General features: G+C 54.9%; 1 protein-coding gene across 2 annotated transcripts in view; it reads right to left on the bottom strand.

Moving 5' to 3' along the window:
• The window catches only part of SPIRE2 (spire type actin nucleation factor 2), a 32593-nt gene extending 16778 nt beyond the window's left edge, over nucleotides 1-15815 (bottom strand). The window contains exons 1-3 of one of the 2 annotated variants that reach the window (XM_021705645.1): nucleotides 15486-15815; nucleotides 4450-4493; nucleotides 390-746 (exon numbers count right to left, since the gene is read on the bottom strand). In XM_021705645.1, coding sequence (XP_021561320.1) covers nucleotides 390-746; nucleotides 4450-4493; nucleotides 15486-15756 — 672 coding nt within the window. In that variant the 5' untranslated portion in view covers nucleotides 15757-15815. The remainder of the gene's footprint in view (nucleotides 1-389; nucleotides 747-4449; nucleotides 4494-15485) is intronic. The other variant, XM_021705644.2, reaches the window with a different exon arrangement.
• Nucleotides 15816-16024: the final 209 nt, after the last annotated feature.

Genomic DNA, 16024 nt, shown 5'->3' with positions numbered 1-16024 from the left:
TACTTAATGTCTCTGAACCGTAGCTCCTTCCTGTGCAAAATCCAGCTTAGGGTCAAGGGAAAACCGGCAAAGCATCTGAGACGGAGCTGCCCTGAGTGCAGACAGCCAGGTAGGCCATTCAGAGTCCTGAGCTGAGGATTTCCACTTCCTATTGGAGAGACAGAGGGACCAATGCATGGGGAGGTGGGAGGTACGGGGCAGGAAAGACGGCCAGGAAGGTATCTTGGGGGCCTCTTCCCCTCCCCCTGTGGTCCCTCCCACTTGCTCACCACCTGGGCATACCACCCCCTCATGCCCTGCTCCGCCCCGGCCCACCCCTCCCTTCCGTGGCTTCCAGGAAGCCCCCTCCACGTCCTCGGCCCCTCCTTGACACATCCTCGCCTGCTCACCTCCTTGGCCTCACGGACCCTGACGAGGAAGGCCCGCAGCTCCAGTGTCTCCACGAAGAGTGCCCGGCACACGGCCTGGTAGTGGGCCTGCGCGCCCCGGGGGTCGGTCAGGCGGGCCGCGCAGAGCCGCATGGCCTGAGCAAAGGTGCGCACAGCGCGAGGGCCGCCCTCGGCCTCCTCTTCCTCCTCCGGGCCCCCATAGCCCTCATCAGCAGCCCCACAGCTGCTGTCCTCACAGTCATTGTTGGCCATGAGGTCGATGAGCCGCTCCAGCTGCGGGCTGAGCTCTCTCTCCTCGCTGTCGTCCAGACCCCAGTCCAGCGCACGGTAAATGGCAAAGCCCAGTGACTGCACCATCTGCAGGACAGGGGCCCAGAGTGTCATGGGGAAGGGGGGGAAGGGGGCAACCTGCAAAGGACCCAGCCAGGAGAGGAACAGCCGCCCCATGAATTACAAGACAACCTCCCCGAGATGAGAGCAAGCTGCCCATCCAGAGAGCGTATATTGTGAGCCAACCAAACATGTCACGGAACGGACAAGATGCTTTCCAAACAGCACGGCCACCGTGGAAAACAGTTCCTATTGGAACTGTTTTGGAAACTATTGGAACCGTGGAAAACTTCCTGGCAAGTTCCTATGGTCAAACATGCTTTCACCACGTGAAGAGAGGGCAACTCCTCTCCCGAGTATCTGACCAACAAAAAAGAAAGACATACAACCGCACAGGACTTGACCTGGAATGCCCATAGTGCCCAAACCTGGAATGTCCAAATGTCTTCAACTGGTAGATGATAAACAAAGGGGACCCATCCTTACCGTGGGATACCAGGCAGCAGGGCAAAGGGTCAAACTCATGCAATCCTCTTACACACACAGTGAACACAGAGCAACGAAGCCAAAGTGCACGTGTCTGTTTATCTAAAACTCTCGGCAAGACAAAGCTAATCTACAGCCATAAAAAGAAGGTCAGTGGGTAAAAGCCGGGGGTTGAGGCAGAGATTGGAAGGAGCACAGGAGCTCACTGAATATAAAGCGTATCCCAGTAAATGTGATTTAAAAAGACAGACAACCGAATTAAACGTTAGCTTTTAATGTCATGTAAGAGCGTATTTCAAATCAGGAGAAAGACTGGCATGCTGCAATCGTTAACCACATAGGATAGAGTGCAGATGCCTGAACTCCTAAGAAATGACATCCTCTCCCTTAAAAATATTTTAAAGTCCATGTAAATTTCAACATATGTAAATTTAACCTGAAAAAGAAAAAGGAGTGGCACCTGAGTGGGGGCGGGGAGTGGGTGGGGTCCCCAGGGTCAGAGCGGCTGTTGGAGCCCAGCCAGGCACGGGGCCTACAATGCTGTCATTTCCTTTACCTATGCTTGAAATTCTCCATGAGCACTTCTTTTAAAAGCGTATTAGCTTATTAAAAATCCGAGTTTTGCAATAGAGAGACCTCTTAACTCAGCATTTCTCAACTTTAGTTGGCAGAGAACCCTATTTTCATGGACTGCCATTAACAACTGGGGAGCCCGCGTTCTCCAGAGGACGTCTGCGAAATACCGCCGCTCCGCTCGTGTATCTGCTTAAGTGCCATCGGCGTCTGACGTGCCCTGCTCGCAGGAATGCAGTCCTGAGAAGGTCAGGGAAGAGCCTCGTGCAGGGAGCAGAGGGGTAAGGACAACCACGTGGACTCTGCTTCTAGCTTGCTCGGCTTTCACATTTCGACATTTCCCCTTTATGCCAACGATACAAAATGACAGTAGCTCTTCTCACGTCATCAACTGCTCTGAGCCCTTTGCCAGTAACTGCAGGACTGCCCAACCCCAGGGCTAACCTCTGGATTCCAGGCAGAGGAGGAGGCAAAGCCGAAGGTCACCAGACCACAGCTGCCAGCCGGCAGGGCCGACTGGGGACCTGGGTCCGCCCACAGCCTGTGCTCTAAGCCGTGTGCCGAGGTGGGAGGCCACTTCGTGGAGGATGGAGCCACACCCTCACCTTCCACCCCCAAGTCCGCCTGGCCCGGGGGATGGGGCAAGCCCCTGGTCTCTCCCCTCATTTCCTACAGCGGCAGCCCAGGGGGACTAGCCTGAGCAGAGCTGAAGGAGGATACGGAGCAAGTCAGTGCTGGGCAGGGGACAGGCGCAAGACAGCCTTCTCTATCCTGCAGAAACGCCTTACAACACACCCTGAGCCTGGAGGGGCCAGCGCGGGGAGAGGGGTGGGCCTGGTAAAAAGGGCAAGGCTCTAACAGAGCGAAGTTCCAGCCTGGAGTCAACAAAACCCCAGTCCACCCTTGGAGGCGGTCTTATCTCTGCTTTAGGCAGGCAAGGGTCACAACCCCAAATCATGAGTCAGAGGGCACAGGGCCAGGGCCAGGTGGAGTCCCCTGTGGCAGGGGTTCCCCATCAGGACTACTGGGCTGGCAAGAACCACGGTCCACACAAATTCCCACTGATTCTTCTGTGGCCCAGAGGCAGATGCTGGGAAGGAGATGCTGGGAGAGGCTCGTGCCCACTCTCTAGTCCACAGCCACTGCTGACCCAGGGGCGCTCTGCCCTGGTCTCTCCATGGAGACCACTCTGCCGCATGGGGCAGGGCAGACAAAGGGGCCCAGAAGGCCAGCACATCACAGAGCGGCACCCCAATCCACCCACGCCTCTCCCTCTCACTCCTGGTAGCTGCCTAAGCTAGCACCGCATTGGTGAAAGGGTTAACTCCAACAGGAGCCTCTTATCTGATGGCTGCTCTGTTAAAAGCTTCTCTGTGCTCCAGCCCAGACATTGGAAACTCCCTGAAGGCAAAGAGCCCTTGCTTTCCCATCAGGAAAAATCTGGGCAGCCAGCCAGAGTCTCAGAACCTCCAGCCCTACCTGCCCACAGTGTTTCGGGAACTGAACAGGCTCACGGTAGCCCAGCTTGGGGGTCAGCCTGCTAGCTGAAGGGCCTCCGGGAGAAGGGGCTGAGACTGCAGGACGTGGTCAGCGAGGGGCCGGCAGCAAGAATCCGGGTTAGCACGACAAGTGGCCTCCTACCACAGTTCCTGGGGTGGGGCTCTGGGCACAAGAGTCCAGATTGGACCCCCACAAACAAAGCTCCTTATAAATACTTTCAGAATTGCTAACAGGCCTCCTTTGGAATGGTAGGTGGTGGACGCACGTTCACTTGGGGACTCTTCAGACTCACTGTCTGAAAGGCAGGGGAACGTTCCTGGGCTTTGGGTAAACAAAGTGTCCAGAGTACTCTGCCAGCAACGGAAATGAGTCTTGAAAACAAGACTGTTCTTTTTTCCCCCAAAGCAAATTACGGAAACCGATGTATGGCTGGGAAGGGTACCTTATCCCTGACATTAGCGAGAACTGCTGGCATGTGGTAATAAGAAAACGCAGAAAAACTGTGGGGTGATTTTATTATTGTTTTCTAATTCTCCACAACAGACACTATGGCCTGTGACCAGCCCACTACCCTTGGCATAACGCTGTGTTTAATAAATAAATACATATTTGCATAAAGCTTTCTTAAAGGCAGTGGAATGATCAACATTAAATTCAGGACAAATTCCCGGGGGGCAGATGGATGGGACAGGGAGACACAGGTCCTACTGGTGAGATTTGAATTGCGGGTGACGTGGGGGCTCGTGGACATCGGTCACCGGCTGGCTTTCCTGTTTGCCCGTCAGCCCCACTCCCTGACTGACGCTTTGCGCCCGGGGGGGGCCAACCCCACAGACCATGTCACCTTTGCTCCCTCCCTCTGGTCAGTGGGAGGCAACACCAGGAACTTGGGGGCGGCAGAGGAGAAGGAGGTGGGGAACCATCGCACCCCCCGCCGCCCCCGCCTTCAGCTCTCCAGGGCCTGCCAGGTTCTGCACACCCCGGTGGGCTCTCTGTCCTCACCTGCCCACTCTCTTCATCACGTCCTTTCAACTAAGCCCTTTGACTATGTTATCTGTGTCCTAACTCGTGGAAACAATGGTGTAACTTTATATGCTTTTTAATTGACATGACATGACACATACTAGTTTTAATGTGTATCAAGTAAACTTAAAAATTATTTTAAAGGTACCTGGGCTTCTGAGCTGGTTGGTGACAACACCATCGTTGTGGACTCTGCAAGAGGAGATAACAGGCAGTCAAGACATACCTCAGCAGCCCCAGGCCCTGGCAAATAGGGCCCCCCATCTACCTCCCCTCTCAGGAACACACAGTGTATCCCCCAAAGGCTCCAGTGGAACACCAGAAAGCTTAGACAGGTCGACCTGCCAGTCACTTGGATGGACATCCAGGTGCATTGCCAGGAGACTGATGCAGCCCCTGCCCACACCCCACACAGCAGTCACACCCCACAGTGACCACTCGGGGGGTCCCCTGGGGAAGCATGGTTGGTGCTAGAGTAAAGAGGGAATAAGGAACGAGCAGGTCAGTTAAGTCTTGTCTGCAGGAAAGCCCTCATGGTCTATAATTCACAGCCTGAAGCCATGTGCCCCCAAATCACAGCAGAGTCAAATGAGAAACCCAGGCTCAAAGGCAACCACAGATTCTGCTCTGGAGTTCCCAAGAGCTGAGCTGGGAAAGTCAGCATCTGCCCCCAGACTGCCAGAGCCTCCATCAGAGAACCAGAGTCTCTGGGTTGAAGCCCAGGTGCTAAATTAGGTACGAGGTATTTTATTATGTTTGTAGGTAAACATGGCACTGAATTAACATGTTTATAAGTGCTCACTCGTTGTAACCCATATACAACCCAGAAGGTAGGTGGTTTTGCTACCCGTTTCACAGACGAAGAAACAGGTATCACAGCTAGTAAGTGGTGGTGCCAGGTGAGGCCAGGCCAGGGGACCCTAGAATCTGCTTCAGCTGCTCCCCACACCACCCCCAAGGTCTGCCAAGCTGCCAGGCTGCAGGAGACACAGAAAACCCACTATTGCTAACCCTTCCTTGAATTAAGCATGCAGCTAGGACCTCTGCTAGGGGGTGAACTTGACCTGCCTTAACTTCTTTTTGGAACGAGGTAGGTATAAAAAAAACATAAAACATGACATCTCTGCTAAGTGAACCTGCTAACTCTGCAAATATTTCCAAAATGCCATTAAGAGCTAGGGAGATTGCCAAAGATAAAGGGCGTTTGTGTTGGGCTGATCCATTAAAATAATGGAAAACAATCCACTCCCAACATCAGTGAAGCTGAAAGGGGGCAGCAAGTGGTAGCCTGTGGCCCGTGTTCAATCAAAGTTTGCAGCGGATGGATCGAGGCAACGGGAAGAAGAAACCAGACTCAGAACAAAGGTGCTCCCTGGAAGCGGCCAGTGTCCTGAGTTATCCTGAGGACCGAGAAGCCAGCCTGCAGTGCCCTTTATCGACTGAGCACTGTGCAGTGCTCTGGTCAGGGCAAAGCCTGCTGGCTGGAATCATGTTAATGCCTGTGTCCCTGGTTTAAATAGTCCATATGTTAACAAAAATAAGTGTTCATTAATCTAACTGTATTTTAAGTTGCAAGGGCTTGGGGAGTCTTTGGGTTTTGAGGAGCAAGCTGCCCCTTGTGGGCAGAAACTGTGCCCAGCTCTTTGCTACAAAACTAACAAATGACTTATTATGGGTTCAACCTACAATCACCTCATGCAAGTGGTTACTGATGACTCCCTCTTTGTAGACAAGGAAACTGAGGCTCCAGCAGGTGGAGAAAATAACACAAAACCACACAGCCCATCAGTGATGGAGCCGGGGCCCCCAGCAAGCCCGCCGACCCACCCAGAGCCTCCCGGCTTAACTTCCTGCAGCTACAGTAACCTGCTTGCCAGGGGCGGGGTGTCCCAGAGCATTGTGCAAACTACCTTCTGTGTACTTAAAAAACTGTCTTGGAGCGAAAGCAGAGAGACCCAGACAGAAGCGGATGGAGGCAGCTTGGACAGAAGCATTCTCACTAGGCCATCAGGTCACATTGAGGTGGGGCTGCAACCAGGACACCCGGTCTCCGGGATGCTGCCCCTCCACGGGGGGCTTCTCTCTGCCTGCAAGGAAGAACATCCTCGCCAGGATGTACTGGGAAAGAAAAGTCACTGTGATGTCTTGTGCATAAGATAACAAATGAGGAGAAATCAAAATGCTAGGAAGTTTCCTTGGAAATGATCCTGTGTCCTGGTAGTAAAAGATCAAAGACGATCTGGAGGACCTTGCAGGCCGGAGCTCCTGCAGGAAGTGCTTCTCCCTGCCCAGCAGGTGGGGAGGGTGGTAGGCGGAGAGCTCTCGGACAGCCTCACCCCTCTGTGCCTGGGTGGGGAGCACAGAGAAGGAGGAGTGTAGTTCAGATCCCTACCTGCCTGTGGTCATGACCTTGAGGGTCTTGCGTCTCTGGCCTCCTTTTCTCACCCACAGATGGAGATTATGCCCGCCTAAGCTAACCACCTCAAAGGACAAGTGAGGGAGCGGATGCAGACACTTCTTAGGGCACGGTATCCTGTGAGGATGTGGACAGCCGTGATCACCATGATGACGACGGCAATGGGGCCACCAGGACCTCCCGACCACGCTCAGACCACGGGCACTGTGACTCTCTTTAGGCTTGGGGGTCAGGACAGAGAATGGCCATGGAAGAGCCAAGGAGTCCCCTCTTCAGCCTCCCAGAAGGAGACCACGCACATGTGGGGGGCACTGGCTGCCCTAGGCTCCCCCAGGTTCTTAATTACCAACAAGGAATGCAGACCACAAAGGGTGGGGTCCTGGCTTGAGCCCCGGGGCTCCTGCCTTTCTACATCTCAGGCTGAGTTCTCAGGAACACCCATGTGGCTCAACAGCAGGGTGGACAGACCGAGGCCCTTGCGAGGCCCCCACTCAGTGCTGGCGGGAAATGGCAACAACCCCAAGAAAGGCAACCTGCAACGTCTCTCAAAATGACACCCCTGCTCGTCTTGATTCAGCAGGTCTGCTTAGGTGTGCCCGCGTGGCATGACCGCCGAGACCACGCACGGAGGTGCCCTTCCTAACAGTGACCCACCGGACACGCATATACCCACTGAAGTTACGTGCAGACATCCGCACACGGCGCACTGGGCAGCCCCTCGAGGGAGGTGTCCTCTGTAACGAGACAGTCGGAGCCCCCCAGTAAGGGGAGAGCAGAGGGCAGCCCCCCGACATGCCGGTATACAGAAAACACATACACTAAGCTCCTCCTCGTGTGAGAAGCCTGGCAGGAGACTCCAACTGTTTCCCTTTACACTTTCTGAATCTGGAACATGTAGTATGGCATCAAGAAATCAGCTTACGGGAGAGTGTGAGAGTGAGCAAGCACGCAGCATCCACTGGCCCTCCTTCAGTCCCGGGCACACAGACTTAGAAGCAATGCGATGACTTTCCCAAGCCTCCTTGGAGGCTTGTCAGATCCTCTGACAGAACGGTATCCCCTACCACCCAGGTGACTGTAAAGATTCCACAGACAGGGGCACCCGGCTGGAGCCAGCTGTAGGGCATGCGACGCGTGATCTCAGGTTTGTGAGTTCAAGCCCCATGTTGTAGGGGACACAGCTGACTTAAAAATAAATTTTTTAGAAAAACCCCAAAACGAAAACCATGTAGTATCTGGCACCTACTAAACGCTTCAATAAATGCTTGTTTCATTGTCAAGAAGCAATTTCAAAACTTAAGTAATGTCTTCGCTCAAGCATCGGTCTCTAGAAAGGAGCCGGTGGCAAACCCAAGCGAAGAGGGAAATGCCTGCTCACAGCTGGGGAGTTGTGTGTGTGTTCAGCAAACAGAGCTCTGTGGGGTGGGGTCCCCGGTGTGTGTGGCGCGATCCTCCTCCATCTCACTTCCACCCGTCTCCACAGGCTATGGCTGACATCAAGCTGCTTCTCCATAAACTCAGTTGTCACCCGCAGGGTGCGGCTTCCTCCCCTGCAAGAGCCTAGGACCACCATGACTCACATCAGTTCCGGGGGGACCTGAGTCGAGGTAATGTATGTTGGCCAGAGGGCTCCCCTCACTCCAAGCAATCATGCTGTTAACTGTCCACCTTCTCACCAAGCTCTGGCGAGAGAAAGGCCAGTGCTCCTCTCTTCCTCACCCCGTGCCTGTCAGGGTGACCTGGGGGTTACGACCCCACTGACGGTCACCGCCGACAGGGGCAGCTCTGAAAGGGCTGGTGCATTACCTCTGAGGCACTCCCCACCACGGGGCTAAGGATGGCTCACGTCAAGTTCCCGAGTACTTCTGCCCATGTCACTCAGTCCCCACTGTTGGCCCACAGTGCAGCCAGAGAGGGTGATGAACTTGCTCAAGGTCACCTGGCTGAGATCCAACCCACAGACAGCCTGGCTCTGAAGCCAACACCCAGATCGTGAGTCGTCTCCGTCACTGACCATGCCAGCCACCTGAAGATGGAATAAGTCCTGGCCCTGGAGGGGTTTCCACCAGGAAGTGGGGGACCCCTTCTTAGGTGTGGTATGGGGAATCCACACACGGCGGCCTGACGGTCCTGGAGTGGGTCCTGGAACAGAAGCATCAGCATCATTGGGAACTTGGCAGAAATGCAGATTCTCAGGACCACCGCAGACCTGAGCAGAATCAGGTTCATTGTGGGGGACCCAGCAATCCAAGAATCTGTTCAACACGCCCACCAGTGGACTCAAGGGTGAGAACAGCCCCGGTAAAGCATTAGGTAGAGCTCTAGTTCCAGAATCCTCGTTCTGAAGTTGCTGATCGGTGGAATCAGGTGTAGGAACTGGGTCCATTCTACCTGTGTGACTCTTCCGCTCCATGACGGGCAGAACGGTGACCCCCCGCCTGTTCTAATCCAGGACCTGTGGACGCATCATGCTACACTGCACGCAAAGGGGTAGCACATGGAAGTGAAGTTGCTAATAGCCGACCTTAAGGCAAAGAGGTTATCCTGCATCTCTGACCTCTCCAGGTGTAACAGAACACGTGTGCGTTGTTTTGAGCAGGGAATTTCTGTAACCTGCTCACGGCAGCCACAGGAAGCTCTTACACCCTGTAAACTGCTGTCCTTGTCTCCTCGAGTAGACCAGACACTGAACAGGTGGGGATTCCAGGCAGGCTCCCTCCTCGACTGGGTCCTCACTGGAGGCCGAACTCCCTCTGAGGAGTTGACCAGGATCAGAGTGAAACCCTAGCACCTTCCTGCAGCTGATACTCACTGGCATGTTTGTTGAAACGGCCACACCCCAAGACCATACCAACCACGGTCACAATGCTTCCTTTGTGGGAGCCACTCAAGTGCTTCCGACCCCACAGGTCACCCCCTGGTGCCCAATTAAAAAGACAGCAGACAGAGAACCTCTTCTTTGTGAAGACCTCAGTGGTGGGGGCTGGGGTGGGGGTGACCAGGGCCCTGAAGGTGGCAGAGACACCGGGGCTGCATCCCTCATGAGCCAGTCTCGAGGGTACACAGGGACCCTGAGGACACCTTCTCCACTGTTGCAGCCTCCCCCAAAGGCACAGGGCAGAACCTGCAAACAGCCGGGTGGGCATCGGGCCGCGGGCCGTACAGGCTAAGCTTATCCCGGTCATCGGTGGCAGCCAACGCGTCACCGGCACTCAAAGACGTCCAGATAGAGAACACGGCGGTGAGATAATCTCTGTTCAGAGGTGAGAGGAAATCGGGAATGCTATCTACAAACACCTGGCTCACACAGTCACACCCACACGCAGAGGCCGGAACCTCACCATGCCCACTTGCCTCTGCCCCACCCAGGGCCACGGGAGTGTGTGGGTGTTTCCGTGCATGATGTTTTACATCATCGAGAAATGTGCATGGGGACCCTGGCCAAGCGCACTCTGCAGGGCTCGCTCCTGTTCCTCACGCGGGAGCCTAGAATTCTGTGACTGTGCATTCACGTGAATCTGGAGGTGCTGCTTCCTACGGCGGGTCCGGCTGAGGTGCATACAGGAGGGGACAACTGCTGCACTTCCATGGCCCCAAGAGCTCCCCCATGCCAGGTAGGTCCCACGGCTTAACACAGCCTAGGGGGTAGGTGCTTTTATCCTCCTATTTCACAGAGAAGAGTCACAAGTCACTTCCCAAGGCCAGGCTGAGGGTGGGGACAGGGCTGGAGCCCAGCTGAGTCCACACTTGCAGCCCTGCCCCCACCTCCGCACCAGGTGCGGGATGCTTGCTTTGGGAACCTCAGTTTTCTCATCTGTGCAATGAGGATCCTAACAGTGTTGCAAGACATAAGCAAGAGTGGGCCCAGCCCTGCCCAGCACATTCCTGCAAGAGCCCAAAAAGGTCAGCTGCTGTCTCCCTGGATTGTAAAGTCCCTGGGTGGCTTGGCTTCATCTCCACACTACGTCTTGACTGGGTGACCCTCACAAGGTGCAACAAAAAGCAAAAAGAGCCCCAGAACGCCAAGGATCCCCACGTGACAGCAAGGATGGGTAGCACCAGCAGCACTGGGGAGGAGTCAAGAAGCCAGAACAAAAACCACATGGGCGGGACCTGATGGAAAGAAAATGTTTCAACCAGAAATATTCTGTGAGGAGGCCTGCCAGGAGGGAAATATTCTCTGCTCCAGAAGCAGGATTTCATCTTTCCAACCAGCTCTCACTTCTGCCCAGCCTGTCAGCGGACACCATCCCTGCACATTCACCTGTGTGGAGAGCCATTTAAAAACAAAGGCAAGCTAAAAACAGTCCCCAGTCACTCAGAAGGGGACCTCCCCATGAGGCCCACCAAGTCCAGATGAACCCCTGAAGCCCACAGGACTGGCAGGGCCTCCCAGAGCACCAGCGGCCCAGAGCCATTCCTGGTGGCCGTGGACCCCACCTCAGCTCCTGGGAGAAGGCACGCTGGGCCAGGAGACCTGAAAGAACATCTCCAGCGGGGGACAGGCAGCCCATGTGCACGCGTGGGGTACCGCAGAGAGACCACCAGAGGCAGGGGCACCGTGCACGCACACGTGTGTGTGTGCGCGCAGGTGTGTCTGTGTGCATCCACGTGCATCTGTGTGTGTGCGTGTGTGCGCGCATCCACGTGCATCTGTGTGCCTGTGTGTGTGCGTGTGTGTGCTGTGTGCCTGTAGGTCTGTGCGGGCATCCACGTGTGTATTGTGTGAGTCTGTGCACACACACACACTTCCTGGGCTCGGGGCTCTGTCCTGGTGCTCCTTCACTAGTCCCCACCTGTCCCCAGGCATGTGCACCCACCACTGCAGTCTAGGGAGGAGGAACGGGCCACTGGTGAGATGCCAAAGCCCGCTCCTGAGCATTGCTGTTTCTCCAGCTACTGAGCTGAGGTGAGAAAGAATTCTGGGCCCCATGGAGCTCATGACACAGGATGACACCATCCAATACAGGACGGACTATATTAATCATTTCTGTGTCTGAAACTCAGGGCTGAAAATGAGTGGAGTCTGTGCAGCGGTGGGCCGCTTAAAGAGTCTTACCCTGCTTACAGGTGCCAGGGCTTTGGGGGTCATGGGGGCAGCTGGCCTTTGAACTCCATGCAGAAGAAGGAGCAGGAAGGGGCTGGAGGGACAGGGAGGGCCTGGTCGGCAGATCACATGAGGCACCCAAGCTGAAGAGCAGGGCCTGTGAAAAGTTATAGCATCAAGACTTACAAAGAAAAAAATCAGAAAAGTAGGGCAGTGTGTGAATTAGCATAAGCAGAATGGGCGAGGTGGGAGGTGATGAGCTCACCCCCATCTCAGACACATCTTTCTCAACACTCATGCCTAGACTTTGCCTGTCCGTGGGGGTTTTCTTGAAATGCTTCATCAGCAGTCGTAGGCCAGAAAGGCAGGTGGTCTTTCCATCAAGGGGACAGCCAAACACTGCATTGGGGAGCAGTCATTCTCCTGGGGTGAACTGCCCAGGAGGGCATCAAGGGGACAAATGCCACTGAAATCATCCCAGGGTCACTGGATCACTGACCCAGCTGCGTTCAGGGAATTAGCTTCGCCTCAGGGAACAGCTGGGCACAGGCATTCACTGTGATGTCCAACTGAGTTTCTCTCCTAATTAAAAAAAAAAAAAAGTAACCCTGTCCCCATCAAGAGGTTTTAATAATGGCCTCTTAAAAATAACTTCACATTTTAACACATTTTCTCCACTTAAAAAAAAGGGGGGGGGGGGCTTCCAGCAACTACAAAGTCTTCAGACTAAAGGTTAGGACTTTTTCCCCACTTAGCTGGAAAAGGGGAGAGGTACCACACCTTGTATGCTACGATATTAATCATTCCCCCAAAGGTGGCTTAGTTTTGTTGATTTCTTTAAAGTTATTTTATTTTACTTTAAAGATTTTATTTATTTATTTGACAGGGAGAGACAGAGAGAGAGGGAACAGAAGCAGGGGGAGTGGGAGAGGGAGAAGCAGGCCCCCCGCTGAGCAGGGAGCCCCACGTGGGGCTCGATCCCAGGACCCTGGGATCATGACCTGAGCCAAAGGCAGATGCTTAACGACTGAGCCACCCAGGCGCCCCTCTTTAAAGTTATTTTAAACATTTATTTAATGCTAGATTTACCAGAACTTTGTACTGAGGGCCCACGTGAGGCAATGTTAATGATCCAGATTTTCCTGATTGCTATTCACAGCAAGAAATAAACACATACCCTTCGTGAATTCACCACTCATTTAAGTCCCAGAGAAATGCTGGGTTAGCCGCAGCTGAGGGACTAAAGTTTCAGCTGACTCATGAAAGCTTGACAGCTTAAGTTCAGCGTAATCTATTTTTCTTAGTCTTTATTTTTTTAAGTAGGCTCCACGCCCTGCATGGAACCCAAATGAGAAGCTTGAACTCAGGACCCTGAGATCAAGACCTGAGCTGAGATCAAGAGTCACCTCACCCACTGAGCCACCCAGGTGCCCTATTTTTCTTAATCTTTAAAGAGGCAGCAAGTCATAAACCTCTTCCTCCTTTATGAGACAAGTTTATGAACAGAAACCAAAGATCGTATTCAATGAAAAATGGAATTGGGCTCCCTCGTGTCCTGGACTAGTAAGTCCCCTAGAATGGCCACGTGTGAGCTTTAAACCCCAGCCTGGATTCCCAACTGGGCTGTGGGCATGCAGGCAGGAGAAGGAGGAAATAGGAGTCCAATCCCTGGGGACTGGAGAGAACCTGGGGACCACCAACATGAAGGATAGCCGGCAAGGTGCATTTTGGAGAGTACCAATAAGGTGGGACTCCCCCACAGTTAGAGTGATGCAGGGGCCCTTAGTTCTAACCAGCTATCACTCTGTGCCTCAGTTTTCCCATCTTTAAAATCAGAGGGTCTGACCAGGCAGGCCCCTACAGTCCTATCCCACTCTGTGGTGCAAGGAGCCAGGTCCTGGGTCACATTGTTATCTCCAGGGATGGGGATGGACACAGGGAGGAGAAAAGCTCTTTGTGAACATGCAGCATCTAGGCCCCCCAGGGGAAATACTCTCAGCCCCACCTGTGAAGACCTTGCACACAGCCATCAAGAGTATGAGGCTAGGGGTGCCTGGGTGACTCAGTCGTTAAGCGTCTACCTTCGGCTCAGGTCATCATCCCCGGGGTCCTGGGATCAAGCCCCGCGTCGGGCTCCCTGCTCCATGGGAAGCCTGCTTCTCCCTCTCCCACTCCCCCTGCTTGTGTTCCCTCTCTCGCCGTGTCTCTCTCTGTCAAATAAATAAATAAAATCTTAAAAAAAAAGAGTATGAGGCTGAATCCAAATCCTCTTTCTGTGTGACTCTGGGCAAGCCTGAGCCTCAGCTTAACCGAGTATAAAATGGGAATGATACCATTTAAGTACCAACTCTTACTATTTTCACCTATCAAATATGTTGGTGCTCTTTGCGTGAAATACAGAAACGTGCAAATGTCTCGTAGCAGAGTTGTAGACAGAGAAAGGAGCTGGTCACAGGGGTGAGAAGCACTCTGTGGAGAAATACAGTGATGGTCCCTGGCGGGTTCAGCAGACCCTCCCTGTCACCACGGCAGCTGTGGCTTCCGCGTGCAACTCCGTCCCGCTCCTTCCCTGTCCTCCATGAAGCCGGCCCATGAGGACCTCTGCAAACCCACGGCTCTCAGGGCTGGAGAAGGCCCAGCTCTCCGTCCAGCTCTCCACCAACACACATAGCCGGCCTTTGTGCTTCCCCACAGGGTATCAGTTTTTGGGTTAATATCACCAAATGCTCCAGACTAGCACTCCAGCTCTCCGGGAAAGAAAACACTTTTTTTTTTTTCCCTAAGAAAGAGCATAAAAATCACTTAAACTCACTATTTTCAGTAGACTTCAGTATCTTTCAAGGGATTAATTGTTCGTTCTTGATGATTAAGAGCAGAAAGACCAAGCAGGCAATCCCCTAAATTTTACACATTCTCCTTACTATTAAACCCGGGCAACTGGTGAATTTGCAGGGATTCCAAGGGAGACACAGCCCCCTCCTCCCACCCGCATTCCCACAAAAAAAAAGCTTCAAGAGGACACTGTTCCCTTCCAGCCAAAGGCATCTGCAGTTACCAGTGCACCAAGCATTTCTCACCATGAATCACAAAAGACTGAGGGCTACACACCCCCAAAGCAGAAGGAACTAGCCCCAGGTGGGGAGAACTGGATATAGGAGACAGAGAATTGGGTCTACTGAAGGTACTCAGCCATCAAAAACCAAAATCCTTCTCCCCAGAGGAAAACATGCCCAACTGCAGGCAGCCGACTGACAGCAGCCGGCCGAGACGACGTTGAGATATGGATGGTCAGGGTTAGAAGGGTTCAGGAAAGGGAGGGGGTATCCCAGGCCGGGTGAGAAAGAGCAGGATGGGGAGAAGCATGGGACTTCCCGGTCCAGCAGAGCCAGGGTGTGGAATGGTTGCCGGTTCCAGGAAGGGAGGAGGGTGCAGAATGGGGGCTCCGGGTCCAGCGGAGGGAGGATGCCGAAGCAGAGGACCGGCGAGGAGAGGACGGAGAGGAGGGAGAGGAAGGAGAGGAGGGAGAGGAGGGAGAGGAGGGAAGAGGAAGAAAGAGGGAGGAAGAGGAAGGAGAGGAAGGAGAGGAGGGAGAGGAGGGAAGAAGAGGGAAGAGGAAGAAGGGGGGAGGAGGAACGGGAAGGACGGGAGGGTCGCAACCGCCCCCCACCCCTGCCGCGGCCCGCGCGCCCGGCCACACCCCCGCGCGTCCGCAGGCCCTCACCCGCGGCGCCCGGCTCCCGCCGCGCGCTGACCGAGCCGTCCCGGCGCAGGAGGATGTCCGCCGTGTCCCGGATGCGCCGCCCGCCGCCCGGCGCGCCCCGCAGCCCGCGGCAGCCCTGGAAGCACACGGCCCACGCCTGCTCCTCGTTGATGGGCTGCTCGTACGCCTTCAGCACCTCCTCCAGGGACAGCTCCCACGGCTCGGGCCGCCCCGCGCCCCCGGCCCGCTCCCCAGCGGCCGCGTCGCCGCTGGAGCTGCCGGCCCGGGCCATGGCCGCCCCATTATCGCCTCCTGCGCGCCCGGCCGGTTTCCATAACAGCCGCGCCGGGGCGGCCGACGCACCCGCCGAGCGCGGGGGGCGGGTCCCGCGCCGCCGGCCGCTGCTTTGTCATCCTCGGGCGGCCCCGCCCCGCGGAGCGGCCGCAGGTGAGGGTGGGGCTGGCGAAGGAGGGACGGGGGGAGGGGGGGACGGGGGGGGGGGAGGGTGCTGGGGGCGCAGAGCAGGGTGCAGGGGGGCGGGGAGGCGGGTGGTGAGGGAA

Source organism: Neomonachus schauinslandi, chromosome 16 (assembly GCF_002201575.2).
Source record: "Neomonachus schauinslandi chromosome 16, ASM220157v2, whole genome shotgun sequence".
Taxonomy (NCBI): Eukaryota; Metazoa; Chordata; class Mammalia; order Carnivora; family Phocidae; genus Neomonachus; species Neomonachus schauinslandi.
Note: the sequence above shows the minus strand (reverse complement) of the source record. Positions and strands in the feature narration are given on the sequence as shown.